Source organism: Mobula hypostoma, chromosome X1 (genome assembly GCF_963921235.1).
Source record: "Mobula hypostoma chromosome X1, sMobHyp1.1, whole genome shotgun sequence".
In the NCBI taxonomy this organism is placed as follows: domain Eukaryota; kingdom Metazoa; phylum Chordata; class Chondrichthyes; order Myliobatiformes; family Myliobatidae; genus Mobula; species Mobula hypostoma.
The window spans coordinates 43,347,791-43,371,232 of record NC_086128.1 but is presented as its reverse complement, the minus strand read 5'-3'; the positions used below and the strand labels follow the sequence as shown (position 1 = coordinate 43,371,232).

The following is a 23,442-nucleotide window of genomic DNA, read 5'->3' as shown; positions in this document are numbered from 1 at the left end:
TACAAAAGCACACAAATACTTACTTTGTATGGCAAATCGTAGCTCTCATTTGAATTCTGAACAATTCTGAGAAAAAACGCTTACCAAGTTTAGTTGTATGAAAGTTTGAGCAGAAAAATGTGAGGGAAAGCTGTCTTCTGTACCTAGTTGACAAAATTTTGCAATGAGCATTGAAGAAATAGCACCATAATCATTGAAAAAATGGTTTGAGATTTGGTGACGCGCATGTTGTTCTCAGCTGATTATCACAACATCAGGGTTCTGCACAAGCACGTGTAGTGTATAAACATCATAAAACTACAGATATGGAAGGTCTGAAATTAAAACAGAAAATGTTGGAAGCAGACACTAGGCCAGTCAGCATTTGTGGAAAGGGAAAGAGAAACATTTCAAATTGATGACCCTTTGCCATAACTGGGAAAGAGAGAGTGTAAGTTAGCTTTAAGTTGAAGAGGTTGTGGTGGGAGGATGAATCAGGCGAATGGAATATCGCTGAGAGGGTAAGGCCAGAGCTGTCTTGGGGACAGTTCTTGATGAAGTAACCAGTTGATTGATGAGCTGTTTCTTCTGGGTGCTTAATGTTCTTCCCATATCACCAGCAGGCTAATTGACTGTTATAACTTCTGCTCAGTGTAGATTAATAAGAAGAATTAAAGAAGAGTTGATGGGAATGTGTGAGAAAAAATGAGTTGCAGGGAAATAAGGATTAGGGGAACAGGACTAATGAGATTGCCGGCTGGGAGCAATTCAGAAGTGATGATAATGCAGAGTTCAATTCCATTCACAACCCTTCTGAAATTGATGATCTCCAAGCCTCCACAGAACAAGTAACACTTGACCACAAAAGCCCCTTGGACGAAAGAAGTTGTAACGGCTCAAGTGACCAACAAGAGGAAGTCTACTCAAATCAGTTACTTATGACAATCAAATGCATTAGCATTTCCACTGAGGAATATCCCTTTTTGATTGGAACCTCAGCCACCACTCTGAATATTTATTCTTAATTTTGTTGCAGTGTCTGTCTTGTGCACCAAGAAGGAAGGGCAGCAGGTTATGAGATTGCCAATCCTCACATACTCCTCCAAGTCACACAACTTCCTTACTTGGAAATATGTCACTGGTCTTCCATCATTCTTGGGTCTCAATCTTGGAACTGCCTCCCAAACAGCTCTGTGGGAGTACCTTCACACTAAGGACTCCAGTAGTTCAAGAAGCTGATGCACCTCTGCCTACCCAGGGGCAATTAGGGAAGGTCAATAAATGCTGGCTTTGTGAGCAATGGGCATGTGACACAAAGTGAATATTCTCTTTGAAAGACTTCACAGTCAAATTAGGTACAGAGACTGAAATAAAGAGCTAGAGAAAAGAATGGATTATGAATAAGTGATAGGTTAAGAATATATTTATACATATTTATTCATATGCAGATATATCAAATAATCCACCTTATATTTTTCTTTACAGATTGATAAATCCAAACCAGATTTACCTGAAGCTGATGTGGTTCCTGGGGATGGTATCCTTACTGATAGTGGAGAATACAGTCCACCTTCAGATTTCCTCGAAACCAGGGACTACTATTTGGACTATGTGGTCACAATTACAGTTCCTTTAGTAATTGCAGTGATTCTGTGTCTCATCCTTGCTTACATAATGTGTTGCCAGCGAGAGGGAGTGTAAGTTCTGTTTTAAGGGCTCAGAAATGTATTTTGTTGCATTCTGCTAATATTCAACAAATTGAAAATGTGGCAAGGACCATGTCCACTTTGCTTTGCATCATTCTGGAAATCAGCTTGATCATTTCTTGAAAAAATTGAACCAGTTGTGCAAATTCACTGTTAGGTTCATTCACCATGGACTGGTGCCAAGAAATTAGTCCATATATTCCTCTTGTTAGTCATTCCCAGTGGTGATATGTTTGCTTTTAAGTGGAACTGGAATGGGATCACATTCAAGTAAGTTCACATAAGTTAAGTACTGCACTCAACGTCTATTCTTCGTCAAAATCCCACCCCTCAGACCAAATATGATGGACAACTCCCTCCCATTCATTAACCGACACAAGGCCTGACCGCCTCACCCAACACCTCAAACATTGAGCAAGCTAATTTTGATCTCTGATCCCTTGATCTGCACCTTTACACATGCCTCATCGCTGACCCTTCCCCTACTTCAATCTTCTGAGTACTTGTGAACACCTTGATCCAAACTTTAATTATTTAAAGCCTTGATTCCTTGATCACCCAAACCCTGATCCTCAGTGGAGGTTCACAATCTCCACAAGCCTCAATTATCTGCTTGACAACCACTATCATCACCACTGATCTTCTAAGCGACAGCAACCCGCCATTCAAAATGATGGTTGCCAACTCCTCTTGCCCTTTAACCTCCAGGCTAATCCTGTTGCCACTGTGAATATGGAGAAGAAATTGCCCAGAATTGCTTCAATACTCACCAAATATATCTGTGCCACCATGTAACAAATTCTAGGTCATGGCCTCAGATGACAAGTCATAATTCAAATGTTATTTTTAATCTTTTAAATAGTCTAAGACAGTGGTCCCCAACTTCAGGGCCGCGGACCGATACCGGGCCGCGAAGCATGCAGGGGTGCAGCGGTAGCCAGAGCACACCCAGCACATCTTTAAGAAAAAAACCAAAATAAACAAGCTAATTAATTAGATGCTGCCCAGAAGCCAGTCTTCATTAGAGGAACTGAGGTGGAGAGGGTCAATAACTTTAAATTCTTCGGCATTAAGGATCGATGTTTCTCTCTCTGAAAAGTGTCAGAGGATCTATCCAGGGACCAGCACGTAACTGTCATTACAAAGAAAGCACGGCAGCGCCTATACTTTATTAGAAGTTTTTGTAGATTCAACATGTCACCTTGATCCTGACAGCCCTGTCTTTTCAGCCTGTCTGGGCTGGCGTTTAAACTGACCAAACAATGGAACAGCTAAAGGCTCCAGCGCCCTGGAAAGAGGAGTGAACATCGCGTAGAGCAAGTGAAATCGGCAATCGCCTCTGATCTGGGCCGACATTTATGTGCCGGGTGGCATCTAATTAATTAGCTTGTTTATTTCGGCTTTTCTCTTAAAGATGTGCTGGGTGTGCTCTGGCTACCACTGCACCCCACATGCTTCGCGGCCCGGTATTGGTCCGCGGCCCAGAGGTTGGGGACCACTGGTCTAAGAGTGTCGGTCAATAAAGAAACCATGTGCATCTTTCATGTCCTTTGAACACTACAAAGCACTTCATAGCCAATGAAATACTTTCCGTGGCCTTTCACTATAGTAACGTAACAACAGCCAGTTTACACACTATGTGGTTGACAAATGCAATTGAGATAAATTACCACATAGTAAGGAAGATTTTCAACTACTTTTTGATATGGAACTGCCATGACAATTTAGTTTTCCATTATGAAGATTTTCCAACCTTCATTTCCTGAGGTGCCCAAAAGCAGCAACTGAGTTGCAATACGTGTTTTGTGCCAGAAAGTATAGTTTAAAATCCAGTGCCAGTTTTGGTGATGTTAAAAACTTAGTTCGATAATTTGCTCCCTTGCATATTTTCCTCTCTAGGTTGAGTTAAAATAAGGCATATTTTGAGTGAAAACAGGATTTATAAATTTGCACTCAATATTGTCCAAGTAAATATTGTGTTCCCTAAACTTTTCCTGTCTCTCGAAGCTTTTAGCCCAATGATGCATTCTTTCTTAAAGTCAAGCGTTGATAAACCAATGCCCAGAAATACATATGCAAAGATGTGGTATGTGATACACAGAGGACAAAGAAATAGTCCACCATGAAGTTCAGCAGATCAGAGAGAGAGAACTGCACGTAAGTTCTGCTGTTGAAGATTCATATTGGAGACTCTGAAGACCATGAAGGAATTCTCAAGATAAACACCAAGAAAAGCTATATGTTTTGTGCAGCCTGCCAAAGTGCTTGCATGTAATGTCTGGAAAACATAGGAAAATCTACTTCCAGCCTTCCTCATAACTTTTTATGAGGCATTACTTTTCCAACATGAGCATTGTGAAGATGAGCACTTCTTCAGTGTACTGTGACATTCAATGGAATTGATACAGAGCAAATCTAGGTGCAAAACCAAACAGGTCTTGTTCTTAATCCAATCTCCTTTCCCTCAAAGGCAAAATAACCTTTTCTTAACACAATTTCAAGGTGGATAGCTGAGTAGAGATAAGATCTGGCTCAAATCAAGGACGGAAACAGGAAGTGGTATCAATGAAAGGCAAAAATAAGATAGCACACAAATATTTTAAGGCAATATTGATTGAAAAGGAATTAGTTTGAAGCAGTTAAAATAGAATGATAGAAGTTAAATTGATGGAGTGAATCCTTTCTGATGTTAAATTAAGCACGTCTGACTGGATTTACCAAATTGCATTCTAATTACAATTTAAACTGATTTCAATGTGTTGATTAGTATAAGTTTCTCCTTTGAATTCTTCAATATTGCACTTGATGCTCTCCGTGACTTTCCCCTTCCTTTATTCAAAGTACTTTTGACACTTACTGTTTTGTTTAATTGCAGGGGAAAACGAGATGCAAAGACTTCGGAGTAAGTTGGCATTTTTTCCCCTTTCTGCGTTTTAGTTAAAATAAACCTTATGATAAAAGAAATAGGTATTTTGAATACAGTGGAACAACTGTGTTCATATGTACAAAACAGTGTGATACTTACGCAATGGAAATTGTCCAATGTTTAAATGTGGAATATTTACAGGAATTCATCAGAAGAGGAATAATTGTAAAAAGGATGCAGTTGGCAATTTGCTGTTTTTTTTTAAAGTCACAGATCATTAATAAGCCAATGCCCAGAATTTTGTATGCAAGATCGTGGTCAGTAAAGAGCCATCCAGTGGCAATTTTCAGAGCTGAGAAAGCCAATAGAATTGATGCTAGTTACAAGGCTTCTGGCAGACATGAGGATATTAAAGTTGGTGATGGATTTGAAATCCAATTTACAAGGGTGGAAGATAGCCACTAATGTAATCTTTGCAACAGGAATGTGCCAGGGACTGTTAGCTACAGACAAACTTATTGTTACCTTGACTTTTTCTGCATCTGTTCAATCTAGAATAGTACTTACTTCCCCCCTTATGCCACTCCTACACCCCCCCCCCGCAGCTTTACAATCTTCTTTGTCTCCTTTTCAGTTTTGATGAAGTGTCTCTGATCTAAACATTGACTCTTCCAATAGATGCAGCTGGACCTGTTGAGTTTTTCCAGCATTTTCCGATTTTGTTTCAGATTTCCATTATTCGCTGCTTTTTTGGTATTCAAATAGCAATTAATGCATCGGTTCATGTGCTAAGCAGGTGACAGAAATATTGGTTGCCATGGTGAACAACATTGTCTCTTTTCCCATTGGTCTATTAATAGAACCAAAGAAATGAATATCATATTTCAGTATAGTGCTTCATTTGAGAAAGCCTCCAGGTAATTGACACAGTTTTGAGGTTATTTAGGCAGCGGGCTTACTTCACACCATCACTCCCTCCATACTCACTGTATGACGTGCTGTTCACATTTCATTGGCTATACACTTTAGGAGGCATGTGGTGGTTGCTAACATTGATAAAGGTACAGGATGCTGTATGTCACTTGTGTGGTTTGATCTATCGTAAGTGCCACACTGTACCTAGTGTAGTAAATGGCTGTTGTGTGTTCTTTATGCTGGATGTTGGAATCCTGGGAGACCCAGAGTCTCCCAGGGAACTACATCTGCATGGAGTGTATCCAGCTGCAGCTCCTTGAAGACCGTGTTAGGGATCTGGAGCAGCAGCTGGATGACCTTCGGCTTGTACAGGAGAGTGAGGAAATAATCAATCAGAGTTACAAGAAGTAGTCAGCTCAATTTTGCAGGAAGCGAGCAGCTGGGTGACTGTCAGGAGAAATGGAAATGTGACTAGGCAGTTAGCACCGAGCACCCGTGTGGCCATTCCCCTCAAAAATAAGTACACTGTTTTGGATACTATTTTGGAAGACCTCCCAGGGGAATGCCACGGAGAGCAGGTTACTGGCACAAAGCATGGGTCCTTGGTGCAGAAGGGAAAGAACAAGAAGAAGGGAGCCGTAGCAATGGGGGCCCAACAGTCAGGGTAACAGATAGGAGATTCTGTGGACATGAACGGGACACTGGGATGGTATGTTGCCTCCCAGGTGCCAGGGTCAGGGACCTCTCATATTGTGTCCACAGCATTTTGGAGAGGGAGGGAGAGCAGCCAGATGTCTTTGTACATATTGGTACCTATGACTTAGGAAGGGAAAGCAAAGAGGTCCGGAATAGAGAATTTAGAGAACTAGGTAGAAAGCTGAGAAGCAGGACCTCCAGGGTAGTAATTTCTGGATTGCTACCTGTGCCAACCGCCAGTGAAGGTAGAAACAGGATGGTTTAGCAGATTAATGTGTGTCTGAGAAGCTGGTGCAAGGGGCAGGACTTCAGTTCTAGGATAATTGAGATCTCTTCTGGGGGAGGTATGACCCGTTCAAAAGTGACGGGTTGAACCTGAACCTGAGGAGAACCAATATTCTCACAGGCAGGTTTGTTAGAGCTGCTGGGGAGGGTTAAAACTAACTTGGCAGGGGGGTGGGAACTGGAGTGAAGGGACTCAGGATAGGACGGATGGTAAAAAAGCAAAGATGACATGCAGTCAGACTGTCAGGAAGGGCAGACAGATGATAGGACATAATTGCAGCCAGCAGGGTGAGTATCAGTCCACTAGGGATGCAGAATCAAAAGGAGTAGCAAATACATCATTCAAAGTGTTATATCTCAATGCATGGAGTATAAGAAATAATGTGGATGACCTTGTTGCATTATTACAGATTGTCAGGTATGATGTTGTGACCATCACTGAATCATGGCTGAAGAACAGTTGTAGTTGGGAGCTGAATGTCCAAGGTTACACATTATAACAGAGGGAGGGGAAGGCAGGCAGAGGGGGTGGAGTGGCTCTGCTGGTAAAAAATGGCACCAAGTCAGTAGAAGTATGTGACATAAGATTGGAAGATGCTGGATTGAATTAAGAAATTGCAAGGGTAAATGGACACTGATGGTAGTTATATACAGGCCTCCCAACAATAGCTGAGATTACAATGGGAAATAGAAAAGGCATGTCAAAAGGGCAATGTTATGATACTCATAGGAGATTTCAACAGCCAATTGGGAAAATCAGGTTGGCCATAGATCTCAAGAGAGTGATTTTGTTGAATACCTACGAGATGGCTTTTTAGAGCAGCTTGTCATTGAGCCTACTAGGGTATCAACTACACTGGATTGGGTGTTATGTTATGAACCGGAGGAGATCAGGGAGCTTAAGGTAAAAGAACCCTTAGGAGATAGTGATCACAATATGATTGAGTTCAGCTTGAAATTTGATAGGGAGAAGGTAAAGTCTGACGTAACAGTATTCCAGTGGAGTAGAGGAAATTACAGTGGTATGAGAGAGGAGTTGGCCAAAGTAAATTGGAAGGAGATGCTGACAAGGCTGTCAGCAGAGCAACAATGGAGTGAGTTTCTGGGGAAAATGAGAAAGATGCAGGAAAGATGTATTCCAAAAACAAAGAAATACCCAAATGGCAAAATAGTACAACCGTGGCTGAAAGGGAAGTCAAAGCTAATGTAAAAACAAAAGGGAGGGCATACAACAAAGCAAAATTTAACGGAAGATAAAGGATTGGGAAGCTTTTAAAACCCTACAGAGAGCAATTAAAAGAATCATTAGGAGGGAAAAGATGAAATATGAAAGCAAGCTAGTAAATAATATCAAAGTGGATAGTAAAGGCTTTTGCAAGTATATAAAAAATAAAAGAGTGATGAAAGTGTATATAGAACTGCTAGAAAATGAGGCCAGAGAAATAATAATGGGGACAAGGAGATGGCAGATAAACTAAATGAGTATTTGGAATCGGTCTTCACTGTGGAAGACACTAGCAGTGTGCCAGATATTGAAGGGTGTGAGGGAAGAGAAGTGAGTGCAGTTGCTATTACAAGGGAGAAGGAGCTCAAAAAGCTGGAAAACCTAAGGGTACATATGTTACCTGGACCAGATGAGCTGCACGCCAGGGTTCTAAAAGATGTAGTGGTAGTGATTGTGGAGGCATTAGAAATGATCTTTCAAAAATCATTGGACTCTGGCATGGTGCCAGAGGACTGGAAAATTCCAAATGTCATTCCACTCTTTAAGAAAGGAGGAAGGCAACAGAAAGGAAATTATAGACCAGTTAGCCCGACCTCAATGGTTGGGAAGATGTTGGAGTCAATTGTTAAGGATGAGGTTACGGAGTACTCAGTGACACAGGACAAGATAGGATAAAGTCAGCATGGTTTCCTTTAGGGAAAATCTTGCTGGAAAACCCTGGTGGAATTCTTTGAGCAAATTACAAGTAGGATAGATAAAGGGGATGTTCTGGAAGTTATATATTTGGACTTTCAGAAGGCCTTTGACAAAGTGCCACACATGAGGCTGCTTACCAAGTTAAGAGCCCATGGTATTACAGAGAAGTTATTGGCATGGTTAGAGCATGGTTGATTGGTAGGAGGCAGCAAGTGGGGAATTAAAAGGATCCTCTTCTTTTTGGCTGCCAGTGACTAGTGGTGTTCCACCGGGGTCGGTGTTGGGACCACTTCTTTTTATGCTGTATATCAATAATTTAGAGGATGGAATAGGTGGCTTTGTTGCCAAAGATGTAGATGATATGAAGGTTGGTGGAGGAGCAGGTAGTGCTGAGGAAACAGGTAGGCTGCAGAAGGACTTAGACAGATTAGGAGAATGGGCAAGAAAGTGACAAATAAAATACAATGTTGGAAAATGCATGGTCATGCACTCTTGGAGTAGAAATAACTCTGCAGAATATTTTCTAAATGGGGTGAAAATCCAAAAATCTGAGATACAAAGTGACTTGGGAGTCCTTGTGCAGAACACCCTAAAGGTTAACCTGTAGATTGAGTCGGTGATGAGGAAGGCAAATGCTATTTTAGCATTGATTTCAAGAGGTCTAGAATACAAGAGCAGGGATGTGATGCTGAGGCTCTGTGAGACACTGGTGAGGCCTCACCTTGAGTATTGTGAACAGTTTTGGGCTCTTTATCTACGAAAATACGTGCTGGCATTGGAGAGGGTTCAGATGAAGTTCAGAAGGATGATTCCGGGAATGAACGGGTTATCATATGAGGAATATTTGATGGTTCTGGGTCTATACCCGCTGGAATTTAGAAGGATGAGGGGGGCCCGCTGGAATTTAGAAGGATGAGGGGGGGAGCTCATTGAAACCTTTCGAATGTTGACATACATAGACAGAGTTGATATGGAAAGTATGTTTTCCATGGTGGGGGAGTCTAGGACAGCCTCAGGATAGACAGGCGCCCATTTAAAACAGAGATGTGGAGAAATTTCTTTAGCCAAATGGTGGAGAATTTGTGGAATTTGTTACCATAGGCAGCTGTGGAGGCCAGGTCATTGGGTGTATTTAAGACAGAGATTGATAGGTTCTTGATTAGACACAACATCAACGGTTACAGGGAGAAGGCTGGGGAGTGGGGGTGAGGAGGGGAAAAAAAGGATCAGACATGATTGAATGGTGGAGCAGACTCAAAGGGCCAAATGGTTTATTCCTGCTCCTATGTCTTATGGTCTTAAGTCTTCAGAGTTTCAACTCCTGTAGTTATTATTATAGAATAGCAGTACATGTTGCAGTGGAGACACAAGAGACTGCAATGCTGGCTGCAAGAGGTATTCTTAAATTTACTTTATTTTGCTGTGATTATACCTATGGTTTCAACCCATCTTACACACTCTACCTTAAACACAGTATAACCACACTGCTATAATCAAAAATCAAAAGCTGAAGATAAAATGTTTAATGTCAGAAAGGGCCGATGCCATCTGGGCTATGACAAAATGAACCACAATTAAACAGTGGAAGTGTCAGGCAGAGGTGATGCAGTTAAGTTTCACCCTATCTTCAGAGAATGTATCAAACAGATGGTCGGAGGTATTCTTCCATTCAGATAGTAGAAGGAGTTGAAATAACAGGGCAGATGGTGGGATGCTGAAAATTAGGATTACATAGAAACTTAATAGCTATTGTTTCCGAATGATCCTGTTTATGTGATGAGTAAGAATGCACTAGAATGGTATTAACACAAAGCTTTGCAATCTCCCTGGATACAATTTCCTCTTCTACACTGATACTCTTACAGACAAGAAAATGCAATTCAGCCTTCTCAAAAAGAGAAGGGGGTTCATTTTAGTCTGTGTCTTTTTCTTTGTTTTATCTACAATATTTTAAATCAAATACATTTGAGGTTGTCAGGCATACACACAATATGAAGTGATGGGGTGCCTCAGTAGAAAACTATATAATTCAGCTACATCATGCCACCTGGTGTTTGCTTTCTGATGCATAACTATCAGTGTTCCAAAGGTTTCGATGCAAACTGTGGTTTGAATATAATTTCCAATGTTCACAATCACAACTTGAGCTATAAAATGCAATGTTTTAAATTGAGAGAGATCGAGTATATTACATAATGATGGCCAATATTTGGCATTGTGTAAACTTGCTGGTAAATATCTTCACACAAAATGCTGGTGACTCTCACAGCTACCTGGACTATTCCTCTTCCCACCCTGTCTCTTGCAAAAATGCCATCCCCTTCTCGCAATTCCTCTGTCTCAGTCGCATCTGCTCTCAGGATGAGGCCTTTCATTCCTGGACGGAGGAGATGTCTTCCTTTTACAAAGAAAGGGGATTCCTTTCCTCCACCATCAACTCTGCTCTCAAACGCATCTCTCCCATTTCACGCACATCTGCTCTCACTCCATCCTCCCGCCACCCCACTAGGGATAGGGTTCCCCTGGTCCTCACCTACCACCCCACCAGCCTCCGGGTCCAACATATAATTCTCCATAACATCCACCACCTCTAACGGGATCCCACCACCAAGCACATCTTTCCCACACCCCCCCTTCTGCTTTCCACAGGGATCGCTCCTTACGCGACTCCCTTGTCCATACGTCCCCCCCCATCCCATCCCACCAATCTCCCTCCCAGCACTTATCCTTGTAAGCAGAACAAGTGCTACACATGCCCTTACACTTCCTCCCTCACCACCATTCAGGGCCCCAGACAGTCGTTCCAGGTGAGGCGACACTTCACCTGTGAGTCAGCTGGTGTGATATACTGCGTCCAGTGCTCCTGATGTGGCCTTCTATATATTGCTGAGACCCAACGCAGACTGGGAGACCATTTCGCTGAACACCTACGCTCTGTCCGCCAGAGAAAGCAGGACCTCCCAGTGGCCACACATTTTAATTCCACATCCCATTCCCATTCTGATATGTCTATCCATGGCCTCCACTACTGTAAAGATGAAGCCACACTCAGGTTGGAGGAACAACACTTTATATTCCGTCTAGGTAGCCTCCAACCTGATGGCATGAACATTGACTTCTCTAACTTCCATTAATGACCCTCCTCCCATTCTTACCCCATCCCTTATTTATTTATTATTTTTTCCCTTTTTTTCTCTCTCTTTTTTCTCTGTCCCTCTTACAATTGCTCCTTGCCTGCTCTCCATCTTCCTCTGGCACTCCCCTCCCCCTTTCTTTCTCCCTCGGCCTCCCGTTCCATGATCCTCTTCCTTCTCCAGCCTTGTATCCCTTTTGCCAATCAACTTTCCAGCTCTTAGCTTTATCCCTCCCCCTCCTGTCTTCTCCTATCATTTCGGATCTCCCCCTCCCCCTCCCACTTTCAAATCTCTTACTATCTCTTCTTTCAGTTAGTCCTGACGAAGGGTCTCAGCCGACTGTGCTTCTTCCTATGGATGCTGTCTGGCTTGTTGCGTTCCACCAGCATTTTGTGTGCGTTGCTTGAATTTCCAGCATCTGCAGATTTCCTCATGTTTAGTAAATATCTTGACATCTTTCTTAATCTGTGCCTTGATTTATACCCCCCATTCTCAGCTTGTGTACTAAGTAGTAATGATGATGCCATCTTTTGCTCAGGGTAGCTATCCCAGAAGACCATATATCTTCTGAAGTCAATTTTTTTTTTGAAAATGTAGTCGCTGGTATTTGATATTCCTTGAAGCAACAGCCAATTCACAACTAATTTTTTAAAAAGTCCCAGACAAATCAACAATTACTATTTGGAGAAATTGATTAGAAGAATAAGTATTTCTTAAGATTCCAGTCCTGCTCTCCGTGGAGTCTTCTACATGCAAATCAATAAACAAATAAGTTTTCGCTTTAATGTATTATCCAACATTTGAGATCAATGGAGCAATCTCTCAGTCTTTTCTTGGATGTCAACAAAGGTTGTGTGCTTAAATCTTTGGAATGTGATTTAAACCCACAACTTTTAGACTCAACAGTCAAGAATAATACAAGGTTAAACTGCAGCATTCTTCTTCTCATTTAACCTTATTTTAACTTAACCTCTTACAAATCTTCATTTTTTTGTTTAAGAATAAGATCTCACACTCATAATTTTAGTCACAGGAATCACTTTAAATGACCATGGTTTGAAGAATTGTTAAATGCTCCCCCTGGCAAATCTTTCCAATTGTTTTGAATCATTTTATAGTTATGCTGGAAATAAGTTATATCAACATGGAAATGACTCATAAAATTTGATATATAAAATCTCTCAAATTTATAGGTTAATAGTCTCATAATTAATGTGTAGAATTGCACATTTTTGCATTTGATATTTAAATAAGTGTAGAAGGTTGTCAAACATTACAACAGGACATTGACAGGATGCAGAGTTGGGCTGAAAAGTGGCAGATGGAGTTCAATCTGGAAAATGTGAAGTGATACACTTTGGAAATTCAAACTTGAATATAGATGACAGGGTTAATGGAGGAACAGAGGGATGTTGTGTCCATCACTATAGCTACCACACATGTTGTTAGGAGGTTAAGAAGGTACTGTATTGGTATGTTGGCCTTCATTAGTTCTGGACTTGAGTTCAAGAGCCACGAGGTAATATTCAGCTCTGTGAAACTCTGGTTAGACCATACTTGAAGTATTGTGTTCAGTTCTGGTTGCTTCATTATAGGAAGGATGTGGAAGCTTTAGAGAGGGTGCAGAGCAAATTTATCAGGATGCTGTCTGGATTAGAGAACAAATCTTATGAGGATAGGATGAGCAAGCTAGGGCTTTTCACTTTGGAGTGAAGGAGAATGAGAGGTGGCTTCACAGAGGTATACAAGGTAAGAGACATAGAGTGGAGAGCCAGCAACTTTTTCCCAGGACGGAAATAGCCAACACAAGAAAGCATAATTTTAAAGAAATTGGAGGAATGTATGGGGGAAAGGGGTATGTCAGAGGTAGTTTTTTTTTATACACCGAGAATGATGAGCGCATAGAATTCACTGCAGGGGTGGTAGTCAAGGAAGATACATTAGGGACATTTAAGACACTCTCAGGTAGGCACATGGATGAAAGAAAAATGGAGGGCTATGTGGGAGCAAAGCGTTAGATTGATCTTGGTTAAAAGATCAGCACAACATCGTGGGCCGGAGGCCTGTAACTGCGTTGTATTGTTCTATGTTCCATGAAAGTGGGTGAATGAGTATAATAACATTATAAATAATTCTCTGATAGATTCTCAAAGATAATTTTACAAGGAAGACAATTTTCAAATTCCTCATTACTTTATAGCAGACTTTGCCGGCTACATAACAATCCAACACCATGTCTTATATATCCAACCACTCCACCACCTACGTCCTCCCCCAAACTACCATATTGACCTGAATTTTTGCTGGAGCTATGTTCAAGTTAAAGTTCAAGGAGAAGTTTTTAGTTTATTGTCCTTCCGCTGTACACATGTATACAGCAGGTAAACAAAACACCCTTTCTCAGGAACCAAGATGCAAAACACAGTACATACATCACATACAGCACATAAAATAATATTAATAGATGTGTTTGCTAACTTCAGAAACTTCAAGGAGGTCAGGCTCAGCTGACTGGGATTCCTGTTCCACCAATGAAAACTGTAGATCTTCTGTCCAGGAAAATAAAATTAATGATTATTTAACTTTTGTCTTTTCTTTTCAGTATTCAACTTGTCCATCACCATTCAATTCAAGATAATACCAGTGAACTCAGGAATCTGGCTAAGAGCAGGGCTGGCTTGCGGCCTCTGTCCACTCTCCCCATGTTTAATGCAAGGACTGGAGAAAGGGCACCTCCTCGACTCCCTTTTAATTCTGATACATCCAGAGTTCCTCTTATTTTGGACCAACAGTAAGTTCTAATTATTCACAATATGTAATGGCAATGAAATACGCAACGTATTGTAAAGAATCAATGTATACATCTTCTTCGTTGTATATATCGAACATAGATTTTTATTGTGTTTGCTGAATGAAGGTGTATCTTTTAATTTTTTTCAGATCAAAAGGTTAGAATTAAATAAGCACCTTGATGACATTCATAAGCTAAACTGGACTGCCAAATGTAACTAAAAATTAATTTAATTGCAAAGTGTACTGTGAGTGCATATTTGGTGTTTCAGGTAACCAGCTACTATGATTAGGAAAAGACAGAAGCATTCTCAATCTATTGATATTTAAAACATTAAAACTTATTTATGATATATGCAAGAACTTTGATAGTTTATTTTGACTCCAGATTATAGTTACACTACAGTAAACAACAGAAATTAGCATTCATAAAAGTGAAGTGTGTTCAACATTGTAAAAATAATACCAGTATCTGACTTCACACCATATAGATATTAGGCCAAAAAAAAAAGGCAATTGGTGTCAGAGGAAAGTGCTTAGAGTGGCCACTTTATTAGGTACACCTGTACATCTGCTCATTAATGCAAATATCTCATCTGCCAATTATGTGGCACCAACTCAATGCATGAAAGCATGTAGACATGGTTAAGAGGTTCAGTTGTTGTTCAGACCAAACATCAGAATGGGGAATAAATGTGATCTAAGTGACTTTGACTGTGGACTGATTGTTGGTGTCAGATGGGGTGGTGTGAGTATCTCAGAAACTGCTGGTTTGGGATTTTCACGCACAACAGTTTTCAGTCCATGAATGTACAGGAATACACTCAGTGGCCACTTTATTAGGTACCTCCTATCCACTAAGTGTATATAGGGAGATAGAGCAGAGAGAATTAACAAGGGAATTCTGGTGAATGATGGCTGATATACCCCAGGCCCCAACTCCTCTTCTGTGCTAGTTCCTCCTCATCCCTAATGTATAAGATTAACTTGAAAGACAATATAAATAATTTTAAGTATCAATCTAGAGCAGAGTATTTTTTAAGCAGTAGCTTATCTTCCCCTTTGCTTCCAATTCTTTGCGCTACTATCCTTGTTGAAATCAATGGGTTCTTAAATTTAATCTGTGGCAGAATCTGACTGATTTCCCATCAAAATGAGAGGAAGCCCCACTTCTGCCAAGTAAAGGTGATCAGCAAGGCTGTTATTTGCATTTCACAGTGTGTTCACAAGAAGGAAAAGATCTGCAATTGTTGAACACTTGCAGCTCCAGTTGGAATTGGTAGCAATCGCAAGCAGTCAAAAGTTTGTTAGGAAGCCATCACTGCTTGATTTGGAAATCCAATGGGCGACCAAAACACATGTGAGAATGGAACATGGAAAATGCTTTCTGCTCTTAAAGACGTAATATTTTTCATTTAAAGAAAATGGTTGTGTTGTATTGTTGCATTCGAATAGTCAAAGAACTGATGTTTTAGATGAGGATTTTATCACGTCGTAAATTATATTTATGCTTATTACTGTAAAACACATACATAACATTAAGTAACTTATACATTTACAATGGTTACAAATAAAAGTAATCATAATATGTCATCAGAAATTAATAAATAATTACAAATGTACTTTATTGAGAATATACATTCCTGTATTACGTTATAGTGGGCTTTTGAACATAAATTATAAATTTGCCCTAGAACAAAAAGGCAAAATTAATATTTTATATCAGAACATTATCCAGTACAATAAAAATGTTGCAGTATAATAAATAGCACAGGTTCATCATTTCATTTCACTGGTAAAGAATGGACAATTCAGAAGACCACTGGCAAAAAAATTCCTAAAGTGATACTTCCTTTTGTTTCTTTAATAACTTTTGTCACATTTTGATGATTCACTTAATTTATTCAGCATGGTAATCTGATCAGCACTGTAACCAACTGGAGACCATCACCTCTCATGCACACTTGTGGAAAGTAACAACAAATATTTGCATTGAAATTTAACATGGCACTAGGAGACATTTTAGATTTTTTTTGGTCTGTGTGGGAATATCCTAAGTTTATTCGCAATATATTCATTAAATAAATATGTATCACTGAATTATTTATCTACATAACTGTTAGTTAATCGTTTATTCATGATTTTTTTTTCATTTTTTCTCATCAGGGAACCACATAGTGATCCTTCTCCCAGGTAATTTTGCTTATTATCATATTAAAATACTTTAAAATTTAGTTTACTACATTTAAATTGTTAGGAAATCCAATTGTCAATTTGGTTTAAACATTTTAAAAAACCATCTTGTGGTTCAGCAATCACTGCAAACAGGTTATTGACACCACCTACAGTTCAATGTATGATACTGCTACAGAGAATCAATCATTCACCAGTGAGTGATAACCACATCACTTTATGATTTTGTCCTTTGCAGAACCCAGCCAAAGACTCAACAGCAAAAGGATGTTGGTTAGTATTTCAGTACTTAAATTATATAACAATGTTTGAAATACAATTGTTTTAAAATATATGCTAAATATTTAATGTGCTTGAAAGTAAACAAAATATACAAAGTGAAGTTGGCTATTTGTCCCTTGAGCAGGTTCCATCACTCAGTTTGTTCATGGCTGATCTATAGTTTAACTCTATTTAAACATCGGTTTTGTATCCCTTAATACCTTAACTAACAAAATGTATCAGTGTCAGTTTGAAAGTTTGTTTTTAATTGGCAGAGTCTCAATTACCATTTGTGGTGAAATCCAGATATCCACCAGGTGAAGTGCTTATTGACCTTACCCTTGAACTCCCTGGATCTAACTTGAAGCATTCTTGCTCTACATTTTCCCACCAGAGGAAATAGTTTCCATCTGACTTGACAAATTGTTTCGTTACCTTTAATACCTCAATTTGGTCATCCCCCAAATGGACTACAATCAATTATATTGCAAGCTTCATCTGTGCAACATTTCTAATGCGCCCTTCCTATTCTTGAGTTCTACCTAAATGGGCTCAGTGTCTGTAATCACCCATTCCTGCCCCTCTCTCAACCAAGTCTCTGTAATGATCACAACATTGTAATTCCATGTACTGATCCATGCTCTAAGTTCATCACCTTCACCCATAATACTCCTAGCATTAAAATATGCAAACTTCAAACTATCCGACCCATCATACCCATTATTTCAATTTTGCCTTTCAATATTTTCCCTGATATTTACCTTCTGGTTGGATCCTTCTCTTACTGACCTGGGGCTCCGGATCCCAGCTTCCTGCAAAACCAGTTTAAACTCTCCTGAGTAGCATCAGCAAACCTCCCGGCCAGGATATTGATTCCCCTCCGGTTCAGGTGCAACGCACCTGTCTTGTACAGGTCACCCCTTTCACAGATAAGGTTCCAATAATCAAAGAACTTGAAACCCTGTCCCCTGCACCATCTCTGCAACCACTCATTCATCTGTGCTATCACCCTGTTCCTACCTGCACTAGCCGGTGGCACAGGGAGTGACCTGGAGGTTACAACCTTGGAGGTCTTTTTCTTCCGCCTCTTTCTTAACTCTACCTACTCACTGTGTAGGACCTCTTCCCTTTTTCTGCCTATGTCATTTGCACCACAACCTCTGTCTGTTACCCCTTCCCCTTAAGAATATCCTGCAGCCGCTCATGGACCCTAGAACCCAAGAGGCAACACACCATCCTGGTGTCTTTTGTGCCACAGATTCTCCTTTCTTCCTCCTACCTATTGAGTCCCCTACAACTACCACACTGCCTGACTTTACTCTTCCCTGTCAAGGCTCGGAGGCAGCTACAGGGATGCCACCAGCCTGGAGGCTGCTGCTGTAATCTGATGGGTTATTCTCCACCCCCAGCAGTACCTAAGGGGGTATACTTGTTGCTGGGGGCTCTGACCTGATACACACTCCTCTTGTCTGAGCTGCTGAAAAATAACTTAAAGCTAAAGAGAATGCTACTTTTTTCCTGCAATTATTGACCCTTTGCAGTTTATCCTCTGAGATTGTTTAATCCCTCGCCCTGTTGAATGAACTTTGCACCTCACTGGGCCCACAGTCTTTAATCTTTGGCCTGTTGCTGCATTTTTAAAGTCGTTTTCATTAAAGCTTGTTCATCATTTTAATTTGAGGAAATTTATCTTGTATGATAATACATTGATCCTTTTATCTAAATTGGTAAGATCTTAAAATGTTGTATGGTATTCAGATCATTTTTCACTGATTAAGTGTGGTAGAAGGAAAAAAATTCTCATCACATTTAAAAGGTACTTGGACTTGCATGGATACTAAGAATGGCAAAAACCAATTACTGTTTATCTTTGCTACAATTATACAACTGCTGGGTGGTTCTTTATTGATCGCCACAGATTCAATGAGCAAAATGACCTCCATCATTAAATCTATCCTGATTTATTTATGATGTGTGCCAGAAACGTTCATGCCATTTAAAAATAGACCATTCTGGTATAATACAATCTCGTTCTAAACCCTATCACATTGCTTTCTCTACATATTCCACCATGACTGAATAATGACATGATTTACATTTCTCTATAACTGATAGTTCAAATCTTCTGCTTAAATTGTCTGCGCTGCCATGCAAAATTGTTATTTACCTTCTGACTGCCCACAAGTTTGGGATTCCCATCTTGCCTGAAGCAAAAGTGCAGAATTTCTGCATGGTTGCTCTACGCTGACAAGATCACTGCACTCCAATGCCAGAGTCAGATGATACAACACGAGCTTCAACTGTTCCTCTACCTAATATTTCTGAGGTCTAAGCAGGTAGAGGAACGTCAAACCCATTCGTTTGAATGTTGGCGAATGAATGTAAGGGAAAAGTATAAGTTAATTTATAACTTAAGTAATATTTTTGAAGAGTTTATTTGAATCTTTTGATTGCTCATGTTTCTAAGTGTCTATAGTTAAAAAATTGAAAGCATTTTGTTAATAGCTTTTGAATGGTTTACAGGATTGTGGATGTTTGTGAGACATTTAAAAACATTAAACCACTGATAACTTTTTCTGCCTTGAGAGTTGCTTAACTTTCTCTTGAGTGGGTCCAATGGTGCAATTTCTTCCAGGAAGCCTGTTCTGACTTGATTCGAGCCTTCAAAGCAGTTCTATGGTTAGGGTTATAATTTTATTTTGAAGACTTCAATCGGTCAGAATCTTGCTCAGAACATTGGTTAGAGCACACTTTGAATATTGCCTGGTCACCGCACTACAGAAAAAATTAGGTAGTGTTAGAAAGAGTGCCAAAGAGATTCACCAGGATGTTGCCTGAAATGGAAAGCATTAATTACAAGGAGAGGTTACATAGACTGGGATTATTCTCACTGGAGCACTTGAGGCTAAGGGATCCCATTATAGAGGAGCATAGAAAGTCACAGTCTTTTTTGAATGGTAAAAGAGTCTAAAACTTGAGAACGTAGGCTTAAGGTGATAGGGGAGATATTTAAAGGGAAATCTGAGAGACAAATGTTTTCACACAGAAGGTGGTAGGTATATGAAACAAGCTGACAGTGGAGGTGGTAGAGGCAGGTACAATCACAGTATTTAAATGAATTTGGACAGGTACATGGATCAGAAAGGAATAGAGGGATTTGAGGCAAATGCTGGAAAATTGGATTAACGCAGATGTCATCTAGATTGGGTGGATGGGTTAGGCCAAAGGGATTGTTTATGTGCTGTATAACTCTATGATTCCAACTGGGTTTCTGAAAGAAATTGCACTATGGGACCCATTCAATGGATGGTTAAGTAGGTAAGCTGCTTGTTAGAAATTTTAGGCCAATGTTTCACAACTTTTATTAAGGATGGATCTGTTGAAGCTTAAAGATGTTTCTTTTCAATTAGGTAAATAAAGTCTTAAACCAAGATTTCTGACTGGATGCTAATTACGCCTAGACAAAATATGATATTTTCCATATTTTGAAAACACATGTAAACTATGCCTTATGTTACTGCTTTTTAACAATGCATCTTATAATTATTATTAACATGTACATATTTAATTCTAAGCAACTTAGACTGATAAACAAAGAAGTACAATTATGCTTTTCATCTAATGAATGCGTTGCAAAATGACCACCAAGCTGCAAAAGGCTTTCATTGGTACATTATCATATACATAGAAAGTGATATCATTTAATTTTAAGTGCAATGTGAGAAGCATTTTATAATTTTACATGCTTTATAACTGAAATGAGGAATTATTAGTGCAGCAGTTTTTCACCAAAATAAACTGAACAAAGATTAAGTGGTTTATGAAATTCATCTGAATTTCAAAATGGAATAGATGTTTTATCTTTTCTCAAGTTATTCTGTGGCATGTAATTATTATAGCTATATATTAATCTCTTGAATTTTGTTCAGACTTTTTAAGAAACTCAAGAACTCAGCTTGTGTTAATGATGTTAGAGAATGAGCACTGTGATGGCGTAAGCATTTTTCTTCACATTACTGAAAAGTAAAATATGTTACAAAATGCATTAGTATTTCATATCAAAGCAGCATTTTTTGGCATTTCTACTAGAGTAGATTAAATTTACTTAGACTTTCTATAAATGTATGTGTATCATGAGATCTATGATTCACAAATACAAAATAGTTTTATATGAATTTCAATTCATGTGAAAAAATCCTTGTTCCATGATAAGTCATTTCAGTATAAGAATGGCATGTCTTCACTTTGTTGAACAGAGCAAAGTCAACTGGAAAAGAATAGTTCTTAAAAATATACATTTATGGGTTATTTCACACTTACCTTCATTACCTTAAGGTGTTAACTGTTTCTACACTTTTTAAAAACAGAAAGACAATAGATGATGAATGTGATGGCTGGCTCCAACTCTTTGGCATTGTTTTTTTAATAGTAGGTGTGGAAGATTAACAATTAATCTGAATTTATATGTTTCAAGTTCAAGTTATCGTTTATTGTCATTCAACCGTTCACATGTAAACAGCTAAACAAAACAATGTTCCTTAGGGACCAAGATGCAAAAACACATACTATATATATATATATATATATATATACAAGTACGTATATCACATAGAGCGCATAAAATAATATTAACAGATTTTTAAAAAGTATTCTGTAGATGTACAAGTTGACGTAAGTGAATATACTACATATAGTTAAATATACAACAGTATAATGTTACTGGTGCTGTCATAACTCATGAGTACTGGGCTATTCCAGTTCTACAGTTAGAACCCTGAGGTACCAGCAGTAATTTATACTACTCATGAAGATGAGATGAGCATTTGTTCAAATACAGCAGGTGCAGTAGTGGAAACAGATACAACAGAAATATTTTTATCCTGGATGCCATCTATATTCATATAAAACTAATTAACCTCATTGTAGTTCTCATCTTTTGCTTTGGTCTTCAGATTCTGCAAGAAGCCCTAAATCTTTATAATTGGAGTCAAAAATTTGGCAATGTACAGAAAACCAGCAGTCTTTCAATTACTGCGGGCTTCTGACATTGAATGCTATTGTTGTGGCACATGCTGTTCTTATATCAGGTGAATATATTGACTTTGAATTACAAGGTAACATCAGCTCACTGGGATAAGGCTCTGGAGTAGCAGATTTTGTACAATGCGTTACAGAAATCATTGAAAGAAAACATCTTTCTTGGCATACTGTATTTAGAGCAAGAACATGGCACATTCTATTTCTTTAATAAATCTATGATATCCATTGAATAGGCACTGGTTTTCTTCTTTCATTTCCGGAATTTCCGAGATATCACTCAGTGCTACTATAGATGTTATTTTAAGAATAGAAACTGTATGAGCTCCAAAGCCATATTCTACCAGTGTATAAGAAAACAGGTTCCAATTGTTTTCAGAATGTTTGTCCTTTTTTTGTCACATTCTGTGTCTGATGAAAATGGAATTCTACAATGTGCAATGGTTATGGATTCTTAAGAATGTAATATGATTAAAGAAGGTAAAAGAACCCTGCCATGTTTGTTGTAATACCAGAGTCAAAGAGCACTACAGCATACACACAAGCCCTTTGTCACATCTAATCTGTGCCGAACAGTTATTCTGCCTAGTCCCATGGACCGTAGCCCTCCATATGCCTCCCCTCCATGTATTTATCCAAACTTCTCTTAAATGTTGCATTCAAATCCTCATCCAGCACATCCACTTACACCACCCTCTGAGTGAAGAAGTTAGTCTTCGCGTCTATCAGATCTCTCCTCATTCTTCAATGCTCCAGTGATAAAAGTGCTAACCTATTCAACCTTACCCCGTAACTTGGGTCCTCAAGTCCCAGCAATACCATTCTAAATTTTCTCCGCACTTTGTCAATCTTATTGATACATTTCCTGTAGTTAGGTGACCAAAACCACTCAAAATTTCAAAATTTGACCTCACCCATATCTTCTCCAACTTCAACGTAACATCCCAACTCCTGTATAGAATACTGTGATTTATGAAGACCAATGTGCCAAAAGCTTTCTTTGCAACCCTATCTACCTGTGACATCACTTCCAATTAATTATCAGCCTGTATTCACAGATCCCCTTGTTGTACCACACTCCTCAGTGTCCTAACATTCACTGTGTAAGACCTACCCTGGTTTGTCTTCCCAAAGTGCAACACTTCACACTTGTTTGCATTATATTCCATCTGTCATTTTTCAGCCCATTTTTCCAGCTGGTCCAAATCATCCTGCAAACATTGATAGCTTTTCTCGCTGTCAACTACACCCCATTCTTGGTGTCATCTGCAAACTTGCTGATCCAGTTTACCACATTATCATCTAGATCATTGATATAGATGACAAACAACAATAGACTCAGCACAGATCCCTGTGACACACCGCTCATCATTGGCCTCCAATCAGAGAGGCAGCCATCTACTATCACCTTCTAGCTTCTCCCACAAAGCCAGTGTTGAATCCAATTTACCACTTTGACATCAATACCAAGCAACTAAATCTTCTTGACCAAACCTCCCACGTGCGACTTTGTTAAAGGATTTGCTAAAGTTCATCCACTGCCTTGTCTTCATCAACTTTCCGGGTAACTTCCTCAAAAAACTCCATAAGGTTGGTTAGACATGACCTACCATACACAAAGCAACATTGACTATTCCTAGTTAGGCCCTGTCTATCTAA

At 39.3% G+C, this 23,442-nt stretch overlaps 1 protein-coding gene across 5 annotated transcripts in view; it reads left to right on the top strand.

The window, feature by feature from the left end:
* The window catches only part of LOC134340301 (epsilon-sarcoglycan-like), a 66,504-nt gene that overhangs the window by 21,313 nt on the left and 21,749 nt on the right, over nt 1-23,442 (top strand). For 3 of the 5 annotated variants that reach the window (XM_063037368.1, XM_063037371.1, XM_063037367.1), the window contains exons 7-11: nt 1,465-1,676; nt 4,561-4,587; nt 14,105-14,293; nt 16,459-16,485; nt 16,724-16,758. In XM_063037368.1, coding sequence (XP_062893438.1) covers nt 1,465-1,676; nt 4,561-4,587; nt 14,105-14,293; nt 16,459-16,485; nt 16,724-16,758 — 490 coding nt within the window. Of the gene's footprint in view, nt 1-1,464; nt 1,677-4,560; nt 4,588-14,104; nt 14,294-16,458; nt 16,486-16,723; nt 16,759-18,861; nt 19,111-20,156; nt 22,255-23,442 lie in introns of those variants that run through there. The other 2 variants (XM_063037370.1, XM_063037369.1) reach the window with 2 other exon arrangements.